At 35.0% G+C, this 27,461-nt stretch overlaps 4 protein-coding genes across 4 annotated transcripts; all 4 read left to right on the top strand.

The window, feature by feature from the left end:
- Positions 1 to 1,438: 1,438 nt before the first annotated feature.
- On the top strand, positions 1,439 to 5,436 carry LOC144422161 (2-Hydroxyacid oxidase 1-like). The gene is made up of 8 exons (XM_078112041.1): positions 1,439 to 1,598; positions 1,703 to 1,818; positions 2,527 to 2,672; positions 3,258 to 3,415; positions 3,555 to 3,646; positions 4,403 to 4,561; positions 4,808 to 4,877; positions 5,348 to 5,436. The coding sequence occupies exons 2-8, from the start codon at positions 1,726 to 1,728 to the stop codon at positions 5,422 to 5,424; spliced, it is 795 nt and encodes a 264-aa protein (XP_077968167.1). The 5' UTR covers positions 1,439 to 1,598; positions 1,703 to 1,725; the 3' UTR covers positions 5,425 to 5,436.
- Positions 5,437 to 6,605: 1,169 nt separating this feature from the next.
- Positions 6,606 to 13,277, top strand: LOC144422159 (2-Hydroxyacid oxidase 1-like). The gene is made up of 9 exons (XM_078112037.1): positions 6,606 to 7,712; positions 8,046 to 8,197; positions 8,302 to 8,417; positions 9,126 to 9,271; positions 9,854 to 10,011; positions 10,153 to 10,244; positions 11,930 to 12,088; positions 12,354 to 12,423; positions 12,893 to 13,277. Exons 1-9 carry the CDS (start codon positions 7,510 to 7,512, stop codon positions 12,967 to 12,969), a joined length of 1,173 nt encoding a protein of 390 aa, XP_077968163.1. The 5' UTR covers positions 6,606 to 7,509; the 3' UTR covers positions 12,970 to 13,277.
- A 2,288-nt stretch (positions 13,278 to 15,565) lies between these two features.
- LOC144422160 (2-Hydroxyacid oxidase 1-like) lies at positions 15,566 to 19,752 on the top strand. Its single transcript, XM_078112040.1, has 8 exons — positions 15,566 to 15,737; positions 15,842 to 15,957; positions 16,666 to 16,811; positions 17,397 to 17,554; positions 17,694 to 17,785; positions 18,542 to 18,700; positions 18,947 to 19,016; positions 19,487 to 19,752. The coding sequence occupies exons 2-8, from the start codon at positions 15,865 to 15,867 to the stop codon at positions 19,561 to 19,563; spliced, it is 795 nt and encodes a 264-aa protein (XP_077968166.1). The 5' UTR covers positions 15,566 to 15,737; positions 15,842 to 15,864; the 3' UTR covers positions 19,564 to 19,752.
- Positions 19,753 to 21,646: 1,894 nt separating this feature from the next.
- On the top strand, positions 21,647 to 26,196 carry LOC120336357 (2-Hydroxyacid oxidase 1-like). Its single transcript, XM_078112039.1, has 8 exons — positions 21,647 to 21,851; positions 22,185 to 22,336; positions 22,441 to 22,556; positions 23,265 to 23,410; positions 23,996 to 24,154; positions 24,837 to 24,995; positions 25,261 to 25,330; positions 25,801 to 26,196. Exons 1-5 carry the CDS (start codon positions 21,649 to 21,651, stop codon positions 24,084 to 24,086), a joined length of 708 nt encoding a protein of 235 aa, XP_077968165.1. The 5' UTR covers positions 21,647 to 21,648; the 3' UTR covers positions 24,087 to 24,154; positions 24,837 to 24,995; positions 25,261 to 25,330; positions 25,801 to 26,196.
- The last annotated feature ends 1,265 nt before the right edge of the window (positions 26,197 to 27,461 follow it).

Below are 27,461 nucleotides of genomic sequence, written 5' to 3'. Positions count from 1 at the left end.
AAAAGTTAAACTGAAATCTAATTAACAAAACTACATCTACGGCACATAACGTACGTCAGTCAATCAGCAATTCTCTTTTCCATCAATACTGAAAGTACTTAACGTATTCATACAGTGTAAAATAGGAGACAAAATAGTCTTTCGGGGTGAAGGACGCGTGAAAAAAACAGTACACGAAAAAAAGATTGAATAGAAAGTGTCACAGAGAGTCGAATAAAAATTTATTCAGATATATATAAGTATGTTTAAGTGCGCAGAGACGGTCTGGCATATACAGAAACGCTCATTTATTTGAAAGACTCCGAGCATCACCAAGAGATGTAACCACAGGAACCTTTCATGATTCAAACGTCATTGGAGGCTTTAACGGCAATGCAATAAACTTGGTACTTAAACTAGCTCAGCTAGTTTGGAGAATTTTCTCACTGCCATGTGTGACATTCGTTAAAACGAGTGTGGTTAGTTCCCTGGATTTATACTTCAAGCATGGTTTTCCTGAATGAATCAGTGTATACATACAATGTGGCGACAACGGTGTTTGTTTAGAACGTGTCGCAAACTCACCAGTAGATATGGTAATGGCAGTGATAAAAAAAATCGCACTTGACTTTTGTTGCAATTTGGACTCGAAATGAGTTGCGCGATTGCGATAGCGATTTCAGTTGTCGACTGATTCAAATAACCATTGCAGGGGTTGTGTTGAATTCTAAATGTAGACAGAAGTAAGATGTATATTTTAGATTAGAAAGATTTTGTATGTGACGATCCAGATTTCGCGCAATTGATATTTTTTGTTACCTATTTTGAATCCTACCGAGAAGGTTTAATCAATTCAAGCAATCAATTGTATTGTTTCCGGGAATCTTTGATTCTGTCGACTCATGAGTTGAATTGCAAATAAATCCCTTATATATGTGTGTGCTTTTCCTACATGCTTACAATTTTAGTTTACTGGCGAAGAGTTTAAACCTTCTGTCCATGGATAATTTATTGCTATCAGTAGCGATTATGAGGGAGAGGCTCGAAAAAAGTTATCGCAACATGGTTGGGGCTACTTTGCTGCAGGAGCTGTAGGAGGAGAAACTATAAAAGAAAATTGTGAAGCATTTAAAAGGGAAATTAACGATTTAATATGGCGAATAACATTTTGACGTTTTTTTTTGGCCTATTACTTCTGTTTTTACTTGAATACTTGATGTGCTGGGTTGATATCGTTGTTTTGCTCTTATAACACTTGACACGGCTACTAACTTGGTGCGCTATCTCGAATTTTGCACAAGTTATATCTTTTGAATTCAAATTTAGAGCAAACTTCAAGAATTCATGAAAATAACATTTCTCAAACATTATTTAAAAGTATTGCTTCAATACTGCTGGGTTATGGTTGTTGGATAAATGAATCAAAAAATAATGGGAAAAATATTTCAAATGCAATATTATACACAGATGGCGATTTCGACCCAGGAATTTAAAGAACGTTAGCAGAGTGAATTGTGCGACAGAAGTAATTGGTTCGAAAATACCTTTTCCAATATGTATTGCACCAACGGCATTTCATCGTCTGTGTGCGCCAGAAGGTGAATTTTGTACTGCAAGAGGTAAATAGACTGCAGCATATATTTCTTTCAATATTATATATCTCGAACATTAGATTGAGTTAATAACACACAATAAAACACAATATAAAATGATTTTTATTCAGCCGCAGAATCAATTGGCGTAGGAATGGCAGTAAGTTTATGGAGTAACAAAACTATGGAAGAGATCGCAACTGAGGTGCCAAACTGCATAAAATGGTGTCAACTTCAATTAACTAAGGTTGGTATGAAAAAAGTAAATTGTAAAAATAAATAGTAATAAACACGTGTTTACATTTAGAAGTCTGCGATAATAAAAAATTTATACGCGGCGAACACCCCGTCTTAATACAAGCAACAGTTTATCAATGACGGACTGAATAAGCACGAAATTCTTAAAAAAGAAAACTCTGTTATAGAAAATCAGTTCATTCTATTATTTTTCGACGTTTGACATAATACTGGAAATAGAAATAGTTGTGAATTTCAAACTACAACATTCCGATTGTCTAATCTTCAGACCAGTGGTACTCAAACGGCGGAACGCGTCCCTCATTAACAATTCTTTATTACGGTGCTCCAGAAGTATGCACACCAAGATGTCGCAAAACCTGAACCCCAACCGGTACACACATACTATGTTCAGGTTGTGCGCCATCTTGGTGCGCATATTTCTGGAGGTCCCTTTATACAGGTATTTGTTGGATAAAACAAAATTTCGCCTTACTATCTGTTATTTGTAGCTTATTGCTAGCTAGTTATTTTTGAGGTTGGTCGCGAGACTTGACAAATTCTAAAAATGAGGCGCGGCTCAAAAAGTTTGGGAACCACTGCTTTAGACCCTAAATGATGACGGTTAAAAATTTTCTATACATATGTGTGTAAATGAAGTCTCTATCTATTCTAGATTTGCAAATATTTGGCTTATTGATATTCAAATATTTCATAGAATCGTATCGTAACAGAGCATTTTGTGAGAAGAGCTGAACAAAACGGATTCAAAGGATTTATTGTAACTATCGATGAACCGGTTTTTAGAAATCGTGACCACAGATACGAAGACGGAAGACCATTTAACTTTGATACATCCATTAGGTAAGATTTATTTCTGCCTTTATTTTCACTTAAATCGGACAGGATCAATGGGTTTTACTCTTGGCTCTTCAAAACTTATTTCACGTTGAACGTTTCCCGTGTTTCCCAACCTTTTTGTCAAATTTCTTTCTTCGTCTATTTTGGAATTTTTCATTCCTCCATCCCTGTACATAAAACTACTTCATTTGTTTCATTTTTAATGGATCCTTTGCTATAGTTATGCGCAAGTCGTACGCCCGTTTTGTGTAGTTTATTATGTGTTCGTGAATACATATCATAGTGATAGTACATACCAAAATTATTCTCCAAAAACGGTTAACATTCCTCACTGAAAGGAATTTCTTAAGGAGTGGGAAACGTTGGTTCACAAGCGAGGTTTCACAACGTAGAAACTATCCTAAAATCGAAATATTTGAGTTTACAAAAAGTGCACAAAATCGAGCACAAAAAGTCAGGCCCTCAAAACATGACGACACAAATTTGTAAACTGCACACACGCTGATAATGACCCAAAATCGCAATGACATCAATTAGATACTGAGCATTTAAACTCGTTTAAGTGGAATTATGTTCTGGCTACTTTAGAAGCAGAAATATTGAACAATCGACCAAGATTGTGGAACCTGACCAGTCGGCATTTGCTGCGTTTCAATCCTGGATGAATGGAAGTGTTGAATGGGACAGTATCGATTGGTTGAAAGAAATTACGGACTTACCTGTAGTGGTTAAAGGAATTCTGACAGGTAAGCTATTGCTATGATTTTAAACTATTTTAAGTTATTCTACGTTCTAGGCTTTGTATTGCAAATACGGAAACCAGAAATGGATAAAACATTGAATACAAACATTCTTTGAAGAACATTTCATTATTTTTATATTAAGCGGAAATGGCAATTAAGGCAGTTGAACACAAGGTTGACGGAATCATTGTATCAAACCATGGCGGACGAATATTGGATAGTACATTCGCGACAGTGAGTATACATGAATATAGACTCTATAGAGGGTTAGAAATATCAGATATTGTTCTGTTCTGGCTTCGACGGATTCATGTATTAAGAGTTACCACAATGTTTTAACATATTCCGACAACTACAAACTTTGTGTTAATCTTTAATCTTTCAAGTTTTCGTTTTTTTGTCAAAAGGTAGGGGATCCTCCAGAACAGAAACTGCGGTTTCGATTCTATCTCTCTGACTCCATAGCGACACCGCGTGTCCCATCACTAATTAATCAATAACTCGCCTATACGACATATTTCAATGCAAAATCAATAGGCTTCTGGTTCGATATATGATGAATGATCATGGGAAATTTGGAGCAAATTCAACCTCGCTTCCGTGAGATATCACGTAGCATACGAAATAGTCTAACAGACAGACAAACACTTATCAACATATTTACCGAACGAGATCGATAAGCAATGAAAGAGAAAATAGGAAACGCATGTTGTTCATATCATTTTTCCTTTTAACGTCTTTTCATTCGCGAAGAGAATTTAAACCTAAATCTGTTTCGTAAAGTCCAATCGAAGCAAGATTTTTATTCCCATTTGTGAATTTTCTGCCGCTGAATACATTTTTTAATAAAGCAGAAGATCATTTTATACCAATGATTGCTGTGTTATCACGTCCATGTAAGTTTATGTCCATATCCATGATTTTCATCTTCTATGTAAATACTTGAATTTCAAGTTTAAAACTGAACATTTTTACTGAACACAATTTTAGATAGATGTTCTTCCAGAAGTAGTGAAGGCCGTGAATGGCAGAGTTGATGTTTATTTTGACGGAGGAATCCGTAAAGGAACAGACATAGCAAAAGCAATCGCTCTCGGAGCAAAAGCGGTTTTTGTTGGAAGACCCATAATCTGGGGACTGGCATGCAAAGTATGTAACAAGATCATTTCTGTATTTAACATATATGTTCAAGAGAGCCAACATATCGAGAGTTATCCAATTTGCTATTATTATATATGATGGTCGATGGTGAAACATGTGGCCGATTTTATTTAGAATCATCCCTTTCGGAAACTAGAGTAAGGTTACATTCGCAAAAAGTGTGCAAAGTATTCTAATAGACATGTAGAATATTTTGTTGGTATGACAATAGTAAAACGAAACAATACCTTTCAGGGGGAAGAAGGTGTGAGGAATGTTCTAGAAATTCTCAAAAACGAATTTATCTACACCATGCAATTTCTTGGTGAGTTGGTAGTCTTTATATTTAATATAACATAATGCAACATTGGTGCTATTCCGGTATGTACTATATGTTTGAACGTTTTTAATAAAACTTGTTTCTTAAATTAAACACTATTGAAAAAGATTTCTTTTTCAACTCCAGTTTTACTTCGTTGAAGAGCTTTGGAGGCATTTAACCTAATGCAAAAACATGATATTAGTTTGTGGTTTTTCACAATTTTATTGAGAAAACCAAAGTGATTCCAATGCTAAACTTCAAATAAAAGCCAAAATTACCAACTTGCAATAAGTGATACCGTAACTAAAACAGATCAAATTCACACTAAATTTCAATTACCAGATATCGAGTGAAAATCACGATCATGTACACCTCACCATAAATTCTAACAGACCAGCCGAAAAGTGAAACAAAGTAAGCTACATTTTGCGACTAACGAGTAACATGCTTCATTTATATAAATTTGTTTCCAGGTGTTTCTACAATAGAAGAATTGCAAACGACACCAGACATAGTTGTTCACGAAACAAAATATTTCTCGAAACTTTGAATTAAATTTCTCGAGGACATAATAAATATGCAGAAATTGATAAATTGGTCGATATGATTTGCGCAAATGCTGATATTAATATTTTTTGTGAAGTCTTTAATTACATCGCCAGTACATTGCAAAGTTACAGTTTATTATTCGACAAAGAAAAATGTCGATAATTGATAAGTTAGTACAAGGCCAAATTATGACATCATAGTAACAAATCTAGTATAGCGAGGGTAAGTCCCGAAGCGTTCGTTTTCTGCTTGCACTGCAAGACGTGAATCCCACACAGAACAAAGAAAGGATATGATGCGTAATAAATCAATGTGGGAGTTTTTGACATTCTAATTCAATACTACAGAAATATATCGCGGCCGCCAATTCGTGATAAAAAAAAAGATAATTATATAAAAATGACATACATTAGATTTGTCGAAATGGTTGAATTTATTATAACTGTTGCATGGGGCAGCGTGAACTATGGCTTTGCGCTATTATAGGGCAATTTTCTATAGATAGTTTTACGCGGTCTATCCACGTAGAGTGTTTAGAAACGTCTTTAAGGTTAGGTAGATGGCTATACGGGAATATACGTTTAATACAGAAACAGCAGTTGGTCTTATATATATACAATGAGTTAGTGGTACAACGTAGGGTGACCGTACATTTGAACCCATGCGTATATCCGCGGGTTGAATCTATATACGGGTGCTAAAACCCATGGGTTAGGGTTAGTATGGGTTCAAATATCCGTAAAACAAAAATAATTCCATAGGTGCAATAGTATGCAGGTGCAATTGTCATGGGTTCAAATGTACGTGGGTTCAAATGTAATGGAACCACAAGGTAGTGGGAAAATTTTCTTCGCGATGTTTGTCTTCAGCGGACGGTGCTGCAAGACACTAAATAAACCATATCGTTTTTGTGGCGTCTTTAAAATTAAGACAGTTCAGCCGGTTAATTGGTTAATCAATATTAGCTAGTTAACGCTTGCAATTAACTTAACCCACTTTTCCCAAACAAGAAGAATTTAGTCGTACTTAAAGAAGAATTTTGTTTTGGTTGTTGTACTAATAATATTTTTTAGTTTATATTTATATGTTTATATATGGACACATTATAAACTGCCCAAACTGTACAAAAACAAAAAGGACTTCAAACTAAACGACAAGAAAGTCTGAAAAACATAAAAGTTAAACTGAAATCTAATTAACAAAACTACATCTACGGCACATAACGTACGTCAGTCAATCAGCAATTCTCTTTTCCATCAATACTGAAAGTACTTAACGTATTCATACAGTGTAAAATAGGAGACAAAATAGTCTTTCGGGGTGAAGGACGCGTGAAAAAAACAGTACACGAAAAAAAGATTGAATAGAAAGTGTCACAGAGAGTCGAATAAAAATTTATTCAGATATATATAAGTATGTTTAAGTGCGCAGAGACGGTCTGGCATATACAGAAACGCTCATTTATTTGAAAGACTCCGAGCATCACCAAGAGATGTAACCACAGGAACCTTTCATGATTCAAACGTCATTGGAGGCTTTAACGGCAATGCAATAAACTTGGTACTTAAACTAGCTCAGCTAGTTTGGAGAATTTTCTCACTGCCATGTGTGACATTCGTTAAAACGAGTGTGGTTAGTTCCCTGGATTTATACTTCAAGCATGGTTTTCCTGAATGAATCAGTGTATACATACAATGTGGCGACAACGGTGTTTGTTTAGAACGTGTCGCAAACTCACCAGTAGATATGGTAATGGCAGTGATAAAAAAAATCGCACTTGACTTTTGTTGCAATTTGGACTCGAAATGAGTTGCGCGATTGCGATAGCGATTTCAGTTGTCGACTGATTCAAATAACCATTGCAGGGGTTGTGTTGAATTCTAAATGTAGACAGAAGTAAGATGTATATTTTAGATTAGAAAGATTTTGTATGTGACGATCCAGACTTCGCGCAATTGATATTTTTTGTTACCTATTTTGAATCCTACCGAGAAGGTTTAATCAATTCAAGCAATCAATTGTATTGTTTCCGGGAATCTTTGATTCTGTCGACTCATGAGTTGAATTGCAAATAAATCCCTTATATATGTGTGTGCTTTTCCTACATGCTTACAATTTTAGTTTACTGGCGAAGAGTTTAAACCTTCTGTCCATGGATAATTTATTGCTATCAGTAAGCGATTATGAGGGAGAGGCTCGAAAAAAGTTATCGCAACATGATTGGGGCTACTTTGCTGCAGGAGCTGTAGGAGGAGAAACTATAAAAGAAAATTGTGAAGCATTTAAAAGGGAAATTAACGATTTAATATGGCGAATAACATTTTGACGTTTTTTTTTTGGCCTATTACTTCTGTTTTTACTTGAATACTTGATGTGCTGGGTGGATATTGTTGTTTTGCTCTTATAACACTTGACACGGCTACTAACTTGGTGCGCTATCTCGAATTTTGCATAAGTTATATCTTATGAATTCAAATTTAGAGCAAACTTCGAGAATTCATGAAAATAATATTTCTCAAACATTATTTAAAAGTATTGCTTCAATACTGCTGGGTTATGGTTGTTGGATAAATGAATCAAAAAATAATGAGAAAAATATTTCAAATGCAATATTATACACAGATGGCGATTTCGACCCAGGAATTTAAAGAACGTTAGCAGAGTGAATTGTGCGACAGAAGTAATTGGTTCGAAAGTACCTTTTCCAATATGTATTGCACCAACGGCATTTCATCGTCTGTGTGCGCCAGAAGGTGAATTTTGTACTGCAAGAGGTAAATAGACTGCGGCATATATTTTTTTCAATATTATATATCTCGAACATTAGATTGAGTTAATAACACACAATAAAACACAATATGAAATGATTTTTATTCAGCCGCCGAATCAATTGGCGTAGGAATGGCAGTAAGTTTATGGAGTAACAAAACTATGGAAGAGATCGCAACTGAGGTGCCAAACTGCATAAAATGGTGTCAACTTCAATTAACTAAGGTTGGTATGAAAAAAGTAAATTGTAAAAATAAATAGTAATAAACACGTGTTTACATTTAGAATACTGCGATAATAAAAAATTTATACGCGGCGAACACCCCGTCTTAATACAAGCAACAGTTTATCAATGACGGACTGAATAAGCACGAAATTCTTAAAAAAGAAAACTCTGTTATAGAAAATCAGTTCATTCTATTATTTTTCGACGTTTGACATAATACTGGAAATAGAAATAGTTGTGAATATCAAACTACAACATTCCGATTGTCTAATCTTCAGACCAGTGGTACTCAAACGGCGGAACGCGTCCCTCATTACCAATTCTTTATTACGGTGCTCCAGAAGTATGCACACCAATATGTCGCACAACCGGAACCCTAGCCGGTACACACATACTATGTTCAGGTTGTGCGCCATCTTGGTGCGCATATTTCTGGAGGTCCCTTTATACACGTATTTGTTGGATAAAACATAATTTCGCCTTACTATCTGCTATTTGTAGCTTATTGCTAGCTAGTTATTTTTGAGGTTGGTCGCGAGACTTGACAAAATCTAAAAAATTCTCGCGGCTCAAAAAGTATGAGAACCACTGCTTTAGACCCTAAATGATGACGGTTAAAAATTTTCTATACATATGTATGTATTTAAAGTCTCTATCTATTCTAGATTTGCAAATATTTGGTTTATTGATATTCAAATATTTCATAGAATCGTATCGTAACAGAGCATTTTGTGAGAAGAGCTGAACAAAACGGATTCAAAGGATTTATTGTAACTATCGATGAACCGGTTTTTAGAAATCGTGATCACAGATACGAAGACGGAAGACCATTTAACTTTGATACATCCATTAGGTAAGATTTATTTCTGCATTTATTTTCACTTAAATCGGACAGGATCAATGGATTTTACTCTTGGCTCTTCAAAACTTATTTCACGTTGAACGTTTCCCGTATTTCCCAACCTTTTTGTCAAATTTCTTTCTTCGTCTATTTTGGAATTTTTTATTTCTACATCCCTGTACATCAAACTACTTTTATTTCATTTTTATTGATTCCTTTGCTAATGTTATGCGCAAGTCGTACGCCCGTTTTGTGCAGTTTATTATGTGTTCGTGAATACATATCATAGTGATAGTACATACCAAAATTATTCTCCAAAAACGGTTAACATTCCTCACTGAAAGGAATTTCTTAAGGAGTGGGAAACGTTGGTTCACAAGCGAGGTTTCACAACGTAGAAACTATCCTAAAATTAAAATATTTGAGTTTACAAAAAGTGCACAAAATCGAGCACAAAAAGTCAGGCTCTCGAAACATGCCGACACAAATTTGTAAACTGCACACACGCTGATAATGACCCAGAATCACAATGCCATCAATTAGATACTGAGCATTTAAACTCGTTTAAGTGGAATTATGTTCTGGCTACTTTAGAAGCAGAAATATTGAACAATCGACCAAGATTGTGGAACCTGACCAGTCGGCATTTGCTGCGTTTCAATCCTGGATGAATGGAAGTGTTGAATGGGACAGTATCGATTGGTTGAAAGAAATTACGGACTTACCTGTAGTGGTTAAAGGAATTCTAACAGGTAGGCTACGGTTATGATTTTAAACTATTCTAAGTTATTATACGTTCTAGGCTTTGTATTGCAAATAAGAAAAATATAAATGGATAAAACATTGAATACCAACATTTTTTAAAGAACTTTTCATTATTTTTATATTAAAAGCGGAAATGGCAATTAAGGCAGTTGAACATAAGGTTGACGGAATCATTGTCTCAAACCATGGTGGACGAATATTGGATAGTACATTCGCGACAGTGAGTATACATGAATATAGACTCTATAGACTATAGAGCAGTGGTTCTTAATCTTTGTGAGCCTGCCGAACCCCTGCGCTATTCTGCAAGCTCCCGCCGAACCCTATCGTACTGAACGGTTGAAATTAGAAGCCAAACTGTAACGTTATAAAGCGGAAGCTAATTCTTGCAAGGTTATAGAATATGAACATTGTGATGAAACCTTAGATATCAATAACCATTGTTTTGTCACAATGGCGTTGGCGGCAGAAAGAGCAGATGGTTTTTGTTGTATAAGTTTTGCTGGTGAACCGGCGAAAACTGATAAAAAATAACTTTGAAAATCCGAAAGATGATAATATACTCCATAAACGTTGGTAGTTCAAGCAATTTGTTCTCAAATTTTAAACTGCGCTGAAATGCGAATAAAATCGTTTGCCAATTGTTTTATTTTACAAAAATAGAGATAGGATTAATTCGGCGCCATATCGAGGTTGTCCTGAATGGATCATAATAATTTCGGATAAAGCTCTGCGATAAACTATTCCTTGTCGCAAATTTATCACCTAGTGAAATTCAAACACGCTCTGATTTTGCATTCATTCATGTACTGCCTATCTTCGATTTATCCGTAAAATTGAGTTAAATTTTATTAGTACGGTAGAATATGAATAAGGGTAACACCAATTAATTGTTTCATTCAATTGTTCAAGTCATTAGTAATTAGTCATCATGAACTATAGTTATTTTTGCATAATAAGTATGCAGGGTGATAAAAAAGTCTCATAATATGCAACTGTTTCAGAGCACCTTCGTCGCACCCCTGGAACAGCTCCACCGAACCCCAGGGGTTCGATCGAACCCAGTTTAAGACCACTGCTATAGAGGGTGAGAAATATCAGATATTGTTCTGTTCTGGCTTCGACAGCTTCATGTATTAAGATTTACCACAATGTTTTGACAACTACAAACTCTGTTTTAATCTTTAATCTTTCAAGTTTTTGTTTTTTTTGTCTTATAACTTTTAGCTATTGTGATTGATTGCTTTTAATCAACTGAAATAACGAGAATAGCGATCGGAGACCGCCGACTTATCGATCGCACACAATCGTTCGCAGCGACGAAATTTAGGGGATCCTCCAGAACAGAAACTGCGGTTTCGATTCTATCGCTCTGACCCAATAGCGACATCGCGTGTCCCATAATTAATTAATAACTCGCTTATACGACATATTTCATGAAAAATCAATAGGCTTCCGATTCGAGCTATGATGAATGATCATGCAAAATTTGGAGCAGATTCAACCTCGCTTTCGTGAGATATCATGTAGCATACGAAATAGTCTAACAGACAAACGAACAGACAGACAAATACTTATCAACATATTTACCGATCGAGATCGATAAGTAATGAAAGAGAAAATAGGAAACGCATGTTGTTCATATCATTTTTCTTTTTGACGTCTTTTCATTCGCGATGAGAGTTTAAATCTAAATCTGTATTGTAAAGTCCAATCGAAGCAAGATTATAATTCCCATTTGTGAATTTTCTGCCGCTGAATACATTTTTTAACAAAGCTGAAGATCATTTTATACCAATGATTGTTATGTTATCACGTCCATGTAAGTTTATGTCCATATCCATGATTTGCATCTCCTATGTAAACTCATGAAGTTTCATGTTTAAAACTGGACATTAATTTTAGATAGACGTTCTTCCAGAAGTAGTGAAGGCCGTGAATGGCAGAGTTGATGTTTATTTTGACGGAGGAATCCGTAAAGGAACAGACGTAGCAAAAGCAATCGCTCTCAGAGCAAAAGCGGTTTTCGTTGGAAGACCCATAATCTGGGGACTGGCATGCAGAGTTTGTAACAAGATCATTTCTGTATTTAACATATATTTTCAAGAGAGCCAACATACCGAGAGTTATCCAATTTGCTATTATTATATATGATGGTCGATGGTGAAACATGTGGCCGATTTTATTTTAGGATCATCCCTTTCGGAAACTAGAGTAAAATTACATTTGCAAAAATTGAATTTTTCCTGAAATTAGTGCAAAGTATTCTAATAGACATGTGGAATATTTTGTTGATATGACAATAGTAAAACGAAACAATACCTTTCAGGGGGAAGAAGGTGTGAGGAATGTTCTAGAAATTCTCAAAAACGAATTTATCTTCACCATGCAATTTCTTGGTGAGTTGGTAGTCTTTATACCTAATATAACATAATGCAACATTGGTGCTATTCCGGTATGTACTACATGTTTGAACGTTTTTAATAAAACTTGTTACTTAAATTAAACACTATTGACAAAGATTTCTTTTTCAACTCCAGTTTTACTTCGTTGAAGAGCTTTGGAGGCATTTAACCTAATGCATAAACATGATATTAGTTGGTGGTTTTCACAATTTTATTGAGAAAACCAAAGTGATTCCAATGCTAAACTTCAAATAACAGCCAAAATTACCAACTTGCAATAAGTGATACCGTAACTAAAACAGATCAAATTCACACTAAATTTCAATTACCAGATAGCGAGTGAAAATCACGATCATGTACACCTCACCATAAATTCTAACAGACCAGCCGAAAAGTGAAACAAAGTAAGCTACATTTTGCAACTAACGAGTAACATGCTTCATTTATATTATTTTTTTTCCAGGAGTTTCTACAATAGAAGAATTGCAAACGACACCAGACATAGTTGTTCACGAAACAAGATATTTCTCGAAACTTTGAATTAAATTTCTCCAGGACATAATAAATATGCAGAAATTGATAAATTGGTCGATATGATTTGCGCAAATGCTGATATTAATATTTTTTGTGAAGTCTTTAATTACATCGCCAGTACATTGCAAAGTTACAGTTTATTATTCGACAAAGAAAAATGTCGATAATTGATAAGTTAGTACAAGGCCAAATTATGACATCATAGTAACAAATCTAGTATAGCGAGGGTAAGTCCCGAAGCGTTCGTTTTCTGCTTGCACTGCAAGACGTGAATCCCTCACAGAACAAAGAAAGGATATGATGCGTTATAAATCAATGTGGGAGTTTTTGACATTCTAATTCAATACTACAGAAATATATCGCGGCCGCCAATTCGTGATAAAAAAAAAGATAATCATATAAAAATGACATACATTAGATTTGTCGAAATGGTTGAATTTATTATAACTGTTGCCTGGGGCAGCGTGAACTATGGCTTTGCGCTATTATAGGGCAATTTTCTATAGATAGTTTTACGCGGTCTATCCACGTAGAGTGTTTAGAAACGTCTTTAAGGATAGGTAGATGGCTATACGGGAATATACGTTTAATACAGAAACAGCAGTTGGTCTTATATATATACAATGAGTTAGTGGTACAACGTAGGGTGACCGTACATTTGAACCCATGCGTATATCCGCGGGTTGAATCTATATACGGGTGCTAAAACCCATGGGTTAGGGTTAGTATGGGTTCAAATATCCGTAAAACAAAAAAAATTCCATAGGTGCAATAGTATGCAGGTGCAATTGTCATGGGTTCAAATGTACGTGGGTTCAAATGTAATGGAACCACAAGGTAGTGGGAAAATTTTCTTCGCGATGTTTGTCTTCAGCGGACGGTGCTGCAAGACACTAAATAAACCATATCGTTTTTGTGGCGTCTTTAAAATTAAGACAGTTCAGCCGGTTAATTGGTTAATCAATATTAGCTAGTTAACGCTTGCAATTAACTTAACCCACTTTTCCCAAACAAGAAGAATTTAGTCGTACTTAAAGAAGAATTTTGTTTTTGTTGTTGTACTAATAAATATTTTTTAGTTTATATTTATATGTTTATATATGGACACATTATAAACTGCCCAAACTGTACAAAAACAAAAAGGACTTCAAACTAAACGACAAGAAAGTCTGAAAAACATAAAAGTTAAACTGAAATCTAATTAACAAAACTACATCTACGGCACATAACGTACGTCAGTCAATCAGCAATTCTCTTTTCCATCAATACTGAAAGTACCGTATGCATACAGTGTAAAATAGGAGACAAAATAGTCTTTCGGGGTGAAGGACGCGTGAAAAAAACAGTACACGAAAAAAAGATTGAATAGAAAGTGTCACAGAGAGTCGAATAAAAATTTATTCAGATATATATAAGTATGTTTAAGTGCGCAGAGACGGTCTGGCATATACAGAAACGCTCATTTATTTGAAAGACTCCGAGCATCACCAAGAGATGTAACCACAGGAACCTTTCATGATTCAAACGTCATTGGAGGCTTTAACGGCAATGCAATAAACTTGGTACTTAAACTAGCTCAGCTAGTTTGGAGAATTTTCTCACTGCCATGTGTGACATTCGTTAAAACGAGTGTGGTTAGTTCCCTGGATTTATACTTCAAGCATGGTTTTCCTGAATGAATCAGTGTATACATACAATGTGGCGACAACGGTGTTTGTTTAGAACGTGTCGCAAACTCACCAGTAGATATGGTAATGGCAGTGATAAAAAAAATCGCACTTGACTTTTGTTGCAATTTGGACTCGAAATGAGTTGCGCGATTGCGATAGCGATTTCAGTTGTCGACTGATTCAAATAACCATTGCAGGGGTTGTGTTGAATTCTAAATGTAGACAGAAGTAAGATGTATATTTTAGATTAGAAAGATTTTGTATGTGACGATCCAGATTTCGCGCAATTGATATTTTTTGTTACCTATTTTGAATCCTACCGAGAAGGTTTAATCAATTCAAGCAATCAATTGTATTGTTTCCGGGAATCTTTGATTCTGTCGACTCATGAGTTGAATTGCAAATAAATCCCTTATATATGTGTGTGCTTTTCCTACATGCTTACAATTTTAGTTTACTGGCGAAGAGTTTAAACCTTCTGTCCATGGATAATTTATTGCTATCAGTAGCGATTATGAGGGAGAGGCTCGAAAAAAGTTATCGCAACATGGTTGGGGCTACTTTGCTGCAGGAGCTGTAGGAGGAGAAACTATAAAAGAAAATTGTGAAGCATTTAAAAGGGAAATTAACGATTTAATATGGCGAATAACATTTTGACGTTTTTTTTTGGCCTATTACTTCTGTTTTTACTTGAATACTTGATGTGCTGGGTTGATATCGTTGTTTTGCTCTTATAACACTTGACACGGCTACTAACTTGGTGCGCTATCTCGAATTTTGCACAAGTTATATCTTTTGAATTCAAATTTAGAGCAAACTTCAAGAATTCATGAAAATAATATTTCTCAAACATTATTTAAAAGTATTGCTTCAATACTGCTGGGTTATGGTTGTTGGATAAATGAATCAAAAAATAATGGGAAAAATATTTCAAATGCAATATTATACACAGATGGCGATTTCGACCCAGGAATTTAAAGAACGTTAGCAGAGTGAATTGTGCGACAGAAGTAATTGGTTCGAAAATACCTTTTCCAATATGTATTGCACCAACGGCATTTCATCGTCTGTGTGCGCCAGAAGGTGAATTTTGTACTGCAAGAGGTAAATAGACTGCAGCATATATTTCTTTCAATATTATATATCTCGAACATTAGATTGAGTTAATAACACACAATAAAACACAATATAAAATGATTTTTATTCAGCCGCCGAATCAATTGGCGTAGGAATGGCAGTAAGTTTATGGAGTAACAAAACTATGGAAGAAATCGCAACTGAGGTGCCAAACTGCATAAAATGGTGTCAACTTCAATTTACTAAGGTTGGTATGAAAAAAGTAAATTGTAAAAATAAATAGTAATAAACACGTGTTTACATTTAGAAGTCTGCGATAATAAAAAATTTATACGCGGCGAACACCCCGTCTTAATACAAGCAACAGTTTATCAATGACGGACTGAATAAGCACGAAATTCTTAAAAAAGAAAACTCTGTTATAGAAAATCAGTTCATTCTATTATTTTTCGACGTTTGACATAATACTGGAAATAGAAATAGTTGTGAATTTCAAACTACAACATTCCGATTGTCTAATCTTCAGACCAGTGGTACTCAAACGGCGGAACGCGTCCCTCATTAACAATTCTTTATTACGGTGCTCCAGAAGTATGCACACCAAGATGTCGCACAACCTGAACCCCAACCGGTACACACATACTATGTTCAGGTTGTGCGCCATCTTGGTGCGCATATTTCTGGAGGTCCCTTTATACAGGTATTTGTTGGATAAAACAAAATTTCGCCTTACTATCTGTTATTTGTAGCTTATTGCTAGCTAGTTATTTTTGAGGTTGGTCGCGAGACTTGACAAATTCTAAAAATGAGGCGCGGCTCAAAAAGTTTGGGAACCACTGCTTTAGACCCTAAATGATGACGGTTAAAAATTTTCTATACATATGTGTGTAAATGAAGTCTCTATCTATTCTAGATTTGCAAATATTTGGCTTATTGATATTCAAATATTTCATAGAATCGTATCGTAACAGAGCATTTTGTGAGAAGAGCTGAACAAAACGGATTCAAAGGATTTATTGTAACTATCGATGAACCGGTTTTTAGAAATCGTGACCACAGATACGAAGACGGAAGACTATTTAACTTTGATACATCCATTAGGTAAGATTTATTTCTGCCTTTATTTTCACTTAAATCGGACAGGATCAATGGGTTTTACTCTTGGCTCTTCAAAACTTATTTCACGTTGAACGTTTCCCGTGTTTCCCAACCTTTTTGTCAAATTTCTTTCTTCGTCTATTTTGGAATTTTTCATTCCTCCATCCCTGTACATAAAACTACTTCATTTGTTTCATTTTTAATGGATCCTTTGCTATAGTTATGCGCAAGTCGTACGCCCGTTTTGTGTAGTTTATTATGTGTTCGTGAATACATATCATAGTGATAGTACATACCAAAATTATTCTCCAAAAACGGTTAACATTCCTCACTGAAAGGAATTTCTTAAGGAGTGGGAAACGTTGGTTCACAAGCGAGGTTTCACAACGTAGAAACTATCCTAAAATCGAAATATTTGAGTTTACAAAAAGTGCACAAAATCGAGCACAAAAAGTCAGGCCCTCAAAACATGACGACACAAATTTGTAAACTGCACACACGCTGATAATTACCCAAAATCGCAATGCCATCAATTAGATACTGAGCATTTAAACTCGTTTAAGTGGAATTATGTTCTGGCTACTTTAGAAGCAGAAATATTGAACAATCGACCAAGATTGTGGAACCTGACCAGTCGGCATTTGCTGCGTTTCAATCCTGGATGAATGGAAGTGTTGAATGGGACAGTATCGATTGGTTGAAAGAAATTACGGACTTACCTGTAGTGGTTAAAGGAATTCTGACAGGTAAGCTATTGCTATAATTTTAAACTATTTTAAGTTATTCTACGTTCTAGGCTTTGTATTGCAAATACGGAAACCAGAAATGGATAAAACATTGAATACAAACATTCTTTGAAGAACATTTCATTATTTTTATATTAAGCGGAAATGGCAATTAAGGCAGTTGAACACAAGGTTGACGGAATCATTGTATCAAACCATGGCGGACGAATATTGGATAGTACATTCGCGACAGTGAGTATACATGAATATAGACTCTATAGAGGGTTAGAAATATCAGATATTGTTCTGTTCTGGCTTCGACGGATTCATGTATTAAGAGTTACCACAATGTTTTAACATATTCCGACAACTACAAACTTTGTGTTAATCTTTAATCTTTCAAGTTTTCGTTTTTTTGTCAAAAGGTAGGGGATCCTCCAGAACAGAAACTGCGGTTTCGATTCTATCTCTCTGACTCCATAGCGACACCGCGTGTCCCATCACTAATTAATCAATAACTCGCCTATACGACATATTTCAATGCAAAATCAATAGGCTTCTGGTTCGATATATGATGAATGATCATGGGAAATTTGGAGAAAATTCAACCTCGCTTCCGTGAGATATCACGTAGCATACGAAATAGTCTAACAGACAGACAAACACTTATCAACATATTTACCGAACGAGATCGATAAGCAATGAAAGAGAAAATAGGAAACGCATGTTGTTCATATCATTTTTCCTTTTAACGTCTTTTCATTCGCGAAGAGAATTTAAACCTAAATCTGTTTCGTAAAGTCCAATCGAAGCAAGATTTTTATTCCCATTTGTGAATTTTCTGCCGCTGAATACATTTTTTAATAAAGCAGAAAATCATTTTATACCAATGATTGCTGTGTTATCACGTCCATGTAAGTTTATGTCCATATCCATGATTTTCATCTTCTATGTAAATACTTGAATTTCAAGTTTAAAACTGAACATTTTTACTGAACACAATTTTAGATAGATGTTCTTCCAGAAGTAGTGAAGGCCGTGAATGGCAGAGTTGATGTTTATTTTGACGGAGGAATCCGTAAAGGAACAGACATAGCAAAAGCAATCGCTCTCGGAGCAAAAGCGGTTTTTGTTGGAAGACCCATAATCTGGGGACTGGCATGCAAAGTATGTAACAAGATCATTTCTGTATTTAACATATATGTTCAAGAGAGCCAACATATCGAGAGTTATCCAATTTGCTATTATTATATATGATGGTCGATGGTGAAACATGTGGCCGATTTTATTTAGAATCATCCCTTTCGGAAACTAGAGTAAGGTTACATTCGCAAAAAGTGTGCAAAGTATTCTAATAGACATGTAGAATATTTTGTTGGTATGACAATAGTAAAACGAAACAATACCTTTCAGGGGGAAGAAGGTGTGAGGAATGTTCTAGAAATTCTCAAAAACGAATTTATCTACACCATGCAATTTCTTGGTGAGTTGGTAGTCTTTATATCTAATATAACATAATGCAACATTGGTGCTATTCCGGTATGTACTATATGTTTGAACGTTTTTAATAAAACTTGTTTCTTAAATTAAACACTATTGAAAAAGATTTCTTTTTCAACTCCAGTTTTACTTCGTTGAAGAGCTTTGGAGGCATTTAACCTAATGCAAAAACATGATATTAGTTTGTGGTTTTTCACAATTTTATTGAGAAAACCAAAGTGATTCCAATGCTAAACTTCAAATAAAAGCCAAAATTACCAACTTGCAATAAGTGATACCGTAACTAAAACAGATCAAATTCACACTAAATTTCAATTACCAGATATCGAGTGAAAATCACGATCATGTACACCTCACCATAAATTCTAACAGACCAGCCGAAAAGTGAAACAAAGTAAGCTACATTTTGCGACTAACGAGTAACATGCTTCATTTATATAAATTTGTTTCCAGGTGTTTCTACAATAGAAGAATTGCAAACGACACCAGACATAGTTGTTCACGAAACAAGATATTTCTCGAAACTTTGAATTAAATTTCTCGAGGACATAATAAATATGCAGAAATTGATAAATTGGTCGATATGATTTGCGCAAATGCTGATATTAATATTTTTTGTGAAGTCTTTAATTACATCGCCAGTACATTGAAAAGTTACAGTTTATTATGCGACAAAGAAAAATGTCGATAATTCATAGGTTAGTACAAGGCCAAATTATGACATCATAGTGACAAATCTAGTATAGCGAGGGTAAGTCCCGAAGCGTTCGTTTTCTGCTTGCACTGCAAGACGTGAATCCCACACAGAACAAAGTAAGGATATGATGCGTTATAAATCAATTTGGGAGTTTTTGACATTCTAATTCAATACTACAGAAATATATCGCGGCCGCCAATTCGTGATAAAAAAAAAGATAATTATATGAAAATGACATACATTAGATTTGTCGAAATGGTTGAATTTATTATAATTGTTGCCTGGGGCAGCGTGAACTATGGCTTTGCGCTATTATAGGGCAATTTTCTATAGATAGTTTTACGCGGTCTATCCACGTAGAGTGTTTAGAAACGTCTTTAAGGATAGGTAGATGGCTATACGGGAATATACGTTTAATACAGAAACAGCAATTGGTCTTATATATATACAATGAGTTAGTGGTACAACGTAGGGTGACCGTACATTTGAACCCATGCGTATATCCGCGGGTTGAAATATATACGGGTGCTAAAACCCATGGGTTAGGGTGAGTATGGGTTCAAATATCCGTAAAACAAAAAAAATTCCATAGGTGCAATAGTATGCAGGTGCGATTGCCATGGGTTCAAATGTACGTGGGTTCAAATGTAATGGAACCACAAGGTAGTGGGAAAATTTTCTTCGCGATGTTTGTCTTCAGCGGACGGTGCTGCAAGACACTAAATAAACCATATCGTTTTTGTGACGTCTTTAAAATTAAGACAGTTCAGCCGGTTAATTGGTTAATCAATATTAGCTAGTTAACGCTTGCAATTAAATTAACCCACTTTTCCCAACCAAGAAGAATTTAGTCGTACTTAAAGAAGAATTTTGTTTTTGTTGTTGTACTAATAATATTTTTTAGTTTATATTTATATGTTTATATATGGACACATTATAAACTGCCCAAACTGTACAAAAACAAAAAGGACTTCAAACTAAACGACAAGAAAGTCTGAAAAACATAAAAGTTAAACTGAAATCTAATTAACAAAACTACATCTACTGCACATAACGTACGTCAGTCAATCAGCAATTCTCTTTTCCATCAATACTGAAAGTACTTGACGTATGCATACAGTGTAAAATAGGAGACAAAATAGTCTTTCGGGGTGAAGGACGCGTGAAAAAAACAGTACACAAAAAAAAAGATTGAATAGAAAGTGTCACAGAGAGTCGATTAAAAATTTATTCAGATATATATAAGTATGTTTAAGTGCGCAGAGACGGTCTGGCATATACAGAAACGCTCATTTATTTGAAAGACTCCGAGCATCACCAAGAGATGTAACCACAGGAACCTTTCATGATTCAAACGTCATTGGAGGCTTTAACGGCAATGCAATAAACTTGGTACTTAAACTAGCTCAGCTAGTTTGGAGAATTTTCTCACTGCCATGTGTGACATTCGTTAAAACGAGTGTGGTTAGTTCCCTGGATTTATACTTCAAGCATGGTTTTCCTGAATGAATCAGTGTATACATACAATGTGGCGACAACGGTGTTTGTTTAGAACGTGTCGCAAACTCACCAGTAGATATGGTAATGGCAGTGATAAAAAAAATCGCACTTGACTTTTGTTGCAATTTGGACTCGAAATGAGTTGAGCGATTGCGATAGCGATTTCAGTTGTCGACTGATTCAAATAACCATTGCAGGGGTTGTGTTGAATTCTAAATGTAGACAGAAGTAAGATGTATATTTTAGATTAGAAAGATTTTGTATGTGACGATCCAGACTTCGCGCAATTGATATTTTTTGTTACCTATTTTGAATCCTACCGAGAAGGTTTAATCAATTCAAGCAATCAATTGTATTGTTTCCAGGAATCTTTGATTCTGTCGACTCATGAGTTGAATTGCAAGTAAATCCCTTATATATGTGTGTGCTTTTCCTACATGCTTACAATTTTAGTTTACTGGCGAAGAGTTTAAACCTTCTGTCCATGGATAATTTATTGCTATCAGTAAGCGATTATGAGGGAGAGGCTCGAAAAAAGTTATCGCAACATGATTGGGGCTACTTTGCTGCAGGAGCTGTAGGAGGAGAAACCATAAAAGAAAATTGTGAAGCATTTAAAAGGGAAATTAACGATTTAATATGGCGAATAACATTTTGACGTTTTTTTTTTGGCCTATTACTTCTGTTTTTACTTGAATACTTGATGTGCTGGGTTGATATTGTTGTTTTGCTCTTATAACACTTTGCACGGCTACTAACTTGGTGCGCTATCTCGAATTTTGCACAAGTTATATCTTATGAATTCAAATTTAGAGCAAACTTCGAGAATTCATGAAAATAATATTTCTCAAACATTATTTAAAAGTATTGCTCCAATACTGCTAGGTTATGGTTGTTGGATAAATGAATCAAAAAATAATGAGAAAAATATTTCAAATGCAATATTATACACAGATGGCGATTTCGACCCAGGAATTTAAAGAACGTTAGCAGAGTGAATTGTGCGACAGAAGTAATTGGTTCGAAAGTACCTTTTCCAATATGTATTGCACCAACGGCATTTCATCGTCTGTGTGCGCCAGAAGGTGAATTTTGTACTGCAAGAGGTAAATAGACTGCAGCATATATTTCTTTCAATATTATATATCTCGAACATTAGATTGAGTTAATAACACACAATAAAACACAATATAAAATGATTTTTATTCAGCCGCCGAATCAATTGGCGTAGGAATGGCAGTAAGTTTATGGAGTAACAAAACTATGGAAGAGATCGCAACTGAGGTGCCAAACTGCATAAAATGGTGTCAACTTCAATTAACTAAGGTTGGTATGATAAAAGTAAATTGTAAAAATAAATAGTAATAAACACGTGTTTACATTTAGAAGTCTGCGATAATAAAAAATTTATACGCGGCGAACACCCCGTCTTAATACAAGCAACAGTTTATCAATGACGGACTGAATAAGCACGAAATTCTTAAAAAAGAAAACTCTGTTATAGAAAATCAGTTCATTCTATTATTTTTCGACGTTTGACATAATACTGGAAATAGAAATAGTTGTGAATATCAAACTACAACATTCCGATTGTCTAATCTTTAGACCAGTGGTACTCAAACGGCGGAACGCGTCCCTCATTAACAATTCTTTATTACGGTGCTCCAGAAGTATGCACACCAAGATGTCGCACAACCTGAACCCTAACCGGTACACACATACTATGTTCAGGTTGTGCGCCATCTTGGTGCGCATATTTCTGGAGGTCCTTATATACAGGTATTTGTTGGATAAAACAAAATTTCGCCTTACTATCTGTTATTTGTAGCTTATTGCTAGCTAGTTATTTTTGAGGTTGGTCGCGAGACTTGACTAATTCTAAAAATGAGGCGCGGCTCAAAAAGTTTGGGAACCACTGCTTTAGACCCTAAATGATGACGGTTAAAAATTTTCTATACATATGTGTGTAAATGAAGTCTCTATCTATTCTAGATTTGCAAATATTTGGCTTATTGATATTCAAATATTTCATAGAATCGTATCGTAACAGAGCATTTTGTGAGAAGAGCTGAACAAAACGGATTCAAAGGATTTATTGTAACTATCGATGAACCGGTTTTTAGAAATCGTGACCACAGATACGAAGACGGAAGACCATTTAACTTTGATACATCCATTAGGTAAGATTTATTTCTGCATTTATTTTCACTTAAATCGGACAGGATCAATGGATTTTACTCTTGGCTCTTCAAAACTTATTTCATGTTGAACGTTTCCCGTGTTTCCCAACCTTTTTGTCAAATTTCTTTCTTCGTCTATTTTGGAATTTTTTATTTCTCCATCCCTGTACATAAAACTACTTTATTTGTTTCATTTTTATTGGATCCTTTGCTATAGTTATGCGCAAGTCGCACGCCCGTTTTGTGCAGTTTATTATGTGTTCGTGAATACATATCATAGTGATAGTACATACCAAAATTATTTGTCAAAAACGGTTAACATTCCTCACTGAAAGGAATTTCTTAAGGAGTGGGAAACGTTGGTTCACAAGCGAGGTTTCACAACGTAGAAACTATCCTAAAATCAAAATATTTGAGTTTACAAAAAGTGCACAAAATCAAGCACAAAAAGTCAGGCTCTCGAAACATGCCGACACAAATTTGTAAACTGCACACACGCTGATAATGACCCAGAATCGCAATGCCAACAATTAGATACTGAGCATTTAAACTCGTTTATGTGAAATTATGTTCTGGCCACTTTAGAAGCAGAAATATTGAACAATCGACCAAGATTGTGGAACCTGACCAGTCGGCATTTGCTGCGTTTCAATCCTGGATGAAATGGAAGTGTTGAATGGGACAGTATCGATTGGTTGAAAGAAATTACGGACTTACCTGTAGTGGTTAAAGGAATTCTGACAGGTAGGCTACTGTTATGATTCTACGTTCTAGGCTTTGTATTGCAAATACGGAAATCAGAAATGGATAAAATATTGATTACCAACATTCTTTGAAGAACACTTCATTATTTTTATATTAAGCGGAAATGGCAATTCTATCTCTCTGACTCCATAGCGACATCGCGTGTCCCATCACTAATTAATCAATATCTCGCCTATACGACATATTTCAATGCAAAATCAATAGGCTTCTGGTTCGATATATGATGAATGATCATGGAAAATTTGGAGCAGATTCAACCTCGCTTCCGTGAGATATCACGTAGCATACGAAATAGTCTAACAGACAGACAAACACTTATCAACATATTTACCGAACAAGATCGATAAGCAATGAAAGAGAAAATAGGAAACGCATGTTGTTCATATCATTTTTCCTTTTAACGTCTTTTCATTCGCGAAGAGAATTTAAACCTAAATCTGTTTCGTAAAGTCCAATCGAAGCAAGATTTTAATTCCCATTCATTTGTGAATTTTCTGCCGCTGAATACATTTTTTAATAAAGCAGAAGATCATATTATACCAATGATTGTTGTGTTATCACGTCCATGTAAGTTTATGTCCATATCCATGATTTTCATCTTCTATGTAAATACTTGAATTTCAAGTTTAAAACTGAACATTTTTACTGAACACGATTTTAGATAGATGTTCTTCCAGAAGTAGTGAAGGCCGTGAATGGCAGAGTTGATGTTTATTTTGACGGAGGATTCCGTAAAGGAACAGACATAGCAAAAGCAATCGCTCTCGGAGCAAAAGCGGTTTTTGTTGGAAGACCCATAATCTGGGGACTGGCATGCAAAGTATGTAACAAGATCATTTCTGTATTTAACATATATTTTCAAGAGAGCCAACATACCAAGAGTTATCCAATTTGCTATTATTATATATGATGGTCGATGGTGAAACATGTGGCCGATTTTATTTTAGGATCATCCCTTTCGGAAACTAGAGTAAGATTACATTTGCAAAAAGTGAATTTTTCCTGAAATTAGTGCAAAGTATTCTAATAGACATGTAGAATATTTTGTTGATATGACAATAGTAAAACGAAACAATACCTTTCAGGGGGAAGAAGGTGTGAGGAATGTTCTAGGAATTCTCAAAAACGAATTTATCTACACCATGCAATTTCTTGGTGAGTTGGTAGTCTTTATACCTAATATAACATAATGCAACATTGGTGCTATTCCGGCATGTACTACATGTTTGAACGTTTTTAATAAAACTTGTTTCTTAAATTAAACACTATTGAAAAAGATTTCTTTTTCAACTCCAGTTTTACTTCGTTGAAGAGCTTTGGAGGCATTTAACCTAATGCAAAAACATGATATTAGTTGGTGGTTTTTCACAATTTTATTGAGAAAACCAAAGTGATTCCAATGCTAAACTTCAAATAACAGCCAAAATTACCAACTTGCAATAAGTGATACCGTAACTAAAACAGATCAAATTCACACTAAATTTCAATTACCAGATAGCGAGTGAAAATCACGATCATGTACACCTCACCATAAATTCTAACAGACCAGCCGAAAAGTGAAACAAAGTAAGCTACATTTTGCAACTAACGAATAACATGCTTCATTTATATAAATTTGTTTCCAGGTGTTTCTACAATAGAAGAATTGCAAACGACACCAGACATAGTTGTTCACGAAACAAGATATTTCTCGAAACTTTGAATTAAATTTCTCCAGGACATAATAAATATGCAGAAATTGATAAATTGGTCGATATGATTTGCGCAAATGCTGATATTAATATTTTTTGTGAAGTCTTTAATTACATCGCCAGTACATTGCAAAGTTACAGTTTATTATTCGACAAAGAAAAATGTCGATAATTGATAAGTTAGTACAAGGCCAAATTATGACATCATAGTAACAAATCTAGTATAGCGAGGGTAAGTCCCGAAGCGTTCGTTTTCTGCTTGCACTGCAAGACGTGAATCCTACACAGAACAAAGAAAGGATATGATGCGTTATAAATCAATGTGGGAGTTTTTGACATTCTAATTCAATACTACAGAAATATATCGCGGCCGCCAATTCGTGATAAAAAAAAAGATAATTATATAAAAATGACATACATTAGATTTGTCGAAATGGTTGAATTTATTATAACTGTTGCCTGGGGCAGCGTGAACTATGGCTTTGCGCTATTATAGGGCAATTTTCTATAGATAGTTTTACGCGGTCTATCCACGTAGAGTGTTTAGAAACGTCTTTAAGGATAGGTAGATGGCTATACGGGAATATACGTTTAATACAGAAACAGCAATTGGTCTTATATATATACAATGAGTTAGTGGTACAACGTAGGGTGACCGTACATTTGAACCCATGCGTATATCCGCGGGTTGAAATATATACGGGTGCTAAAACCCATGGGTTAGGGTGAGTATGGGTTCAAATATCCGTAAAACAAAAAAAATTCCATAGGTGCAATAGTATGCAGGTGCGATTGCCATGGGTTCAAATGTACGTGGGTTCAAATGTAATGGAACCACAAGGTAGTGGGAAAATTTTCTTCGCGATGTTTGTCTTCAGCGGACGGTGCTGCAAGACACTAAATAAACCATATCGTTTTTGTGGCGTCTTTAAAATTAAGACAGTTCAGCCGGTTAATAGGTTAATCAATATTAGCTAGTTAACGCTTGCAATTAACTTAACCCACTTTTCCCAACCAAGAAGAATTTAGTCGTACTTAAAGAAGAATTTTGTTTTTGTTGTTGTACTAATAATATTTTTTAGTTTATATTTATATGTTTATATATGGACACATTATAAACTGCCCAAACTGTACAAAAACAAAAAGGACTTCAAACTAAACGACAAGAAAGTCTGAAAAACATAAAAGTTAAACTGAAATCTAATTAACAAAACTACATCTACTGCACATAACGTACGTCAGTCAATCAGCAATTCTCTTTTCCATCAATACTGAAAGTACTTAACGTATGCATACAGTGTAAAATAGGAGACAAAATAGTCTTTCGGGGTGAAGGACGCGTGAAAAAGATTGAATAGAAAGTGTCACAGAGAGTCGAATAAAAATTTATTCAGATATATATAAGTACGTTTAAGTGCGCAGAGACGGTCTGGCATATACAGAAACGCTCATTTATTTGAAAGACTCCGAGCATCACCAAGAGATGTAACCACAGGAACCTTTCATGATTCAAACGTCATTGGAGGCTTTAACGGCAATGCAATAAACTTGGTACTTAAACTAGCTCAGCTAGTTTGGAGAATTTTCTCACTGCC

Source organism: Styela clava, chromosome 4, assembly GCF_964204865.1.
Source record: "Styela clava chromosome 4, kaStyClav1.hap1.2, whole genome shotgun sequence".
Classification (NCBI taxonomy): Eukaryota; Metazoa; Chordata; class Ascidiacea; order Stolidobranchia; family Styelidae; genus Styela; species Styela clava.
This window is presented reverse-complemented; position numbering and strand designations above follow the sequence as displayed.

Coding starts and splice junctions, on each gene's coding strand:
- LOC144422161 (XM_078112041.1), top strand. CDS start 1,726: ATGGCAGTAAGTTTATGGAGTAACAAAACTATGGAAGAGATCGCAACT. Junction 2,673..3,257: donor AACTTTGATACATCCATTAG/GTAAGATTTATT, acceptor TGGCTACTTTAG/AAGCAGAAATATTGAACAAT. Junction 4,878..5,347: donor CTACACCATGCAATTTCTTG/GTGAGTTGGTAG, acceptor ATTTGTTTCCAG/GTGTTTCTACAATAGAAGAA.
- LOC144422159 (XM_078112037.1), top strand. CDS start 7,510: ATGTGTGTGCTTTTCCTACATGCTTACAATTTTAGTTTACTGGCGAAG. Junction 10,012..10,152: donor GGTTAAAGGAATTCTAACAG/GTAGGCTACGGT, acceptor TTATATTAAAAG/CGGAAATGGCAATTAAGGCA. Junction 12,089..12,353: donor TCTGGGGACTGGCATGCAGA/GTTTGTAACAAG, acceptor AATACCTTTCAG/GGGGAAGAAGGTGTGAGGAA.
- LOC120336357 (XM_078112039.1), top strand. CDS start 21,649: ATGTGTGTGCTTTTCCTACATGCTTACAATTTTAGTTTACTGGCGAAG. Junction 22,557..23,264: donor GTCAACTTCAATTAACTAAG/GTTGGTATGATA, acceptor AATATTTCATAG/AATCGTATCGTAACAGAGCA. Junction 23,411..23,995: donor AACTTTGATACATCCATTAG/GTAAGATTTATT, acceptor TGGCCACTTTAG/AAGCAGAAATATTGAACAAT.
- LOC144422160 (XM_078112040.1), top strand. CDS start 15,865: ATGGCAGTAAGTTTATGGAGTAACAAAACTATGGAAGAAATCGCAACT. Junction 16,812..17,396: donor AACTTTGATACATCCATTAG/GTAAGATTTATT, acceptor TGGCTACTTTAG/AAGCAGAAATATTGAACAAT. Junction 19,017..19,486: donor CTACACCATGCAATTTCTTG/GTGAGTTGGTAG, acceptor ATTTGTTTCCAG/GTGTTTCTACAATAGAAGAA.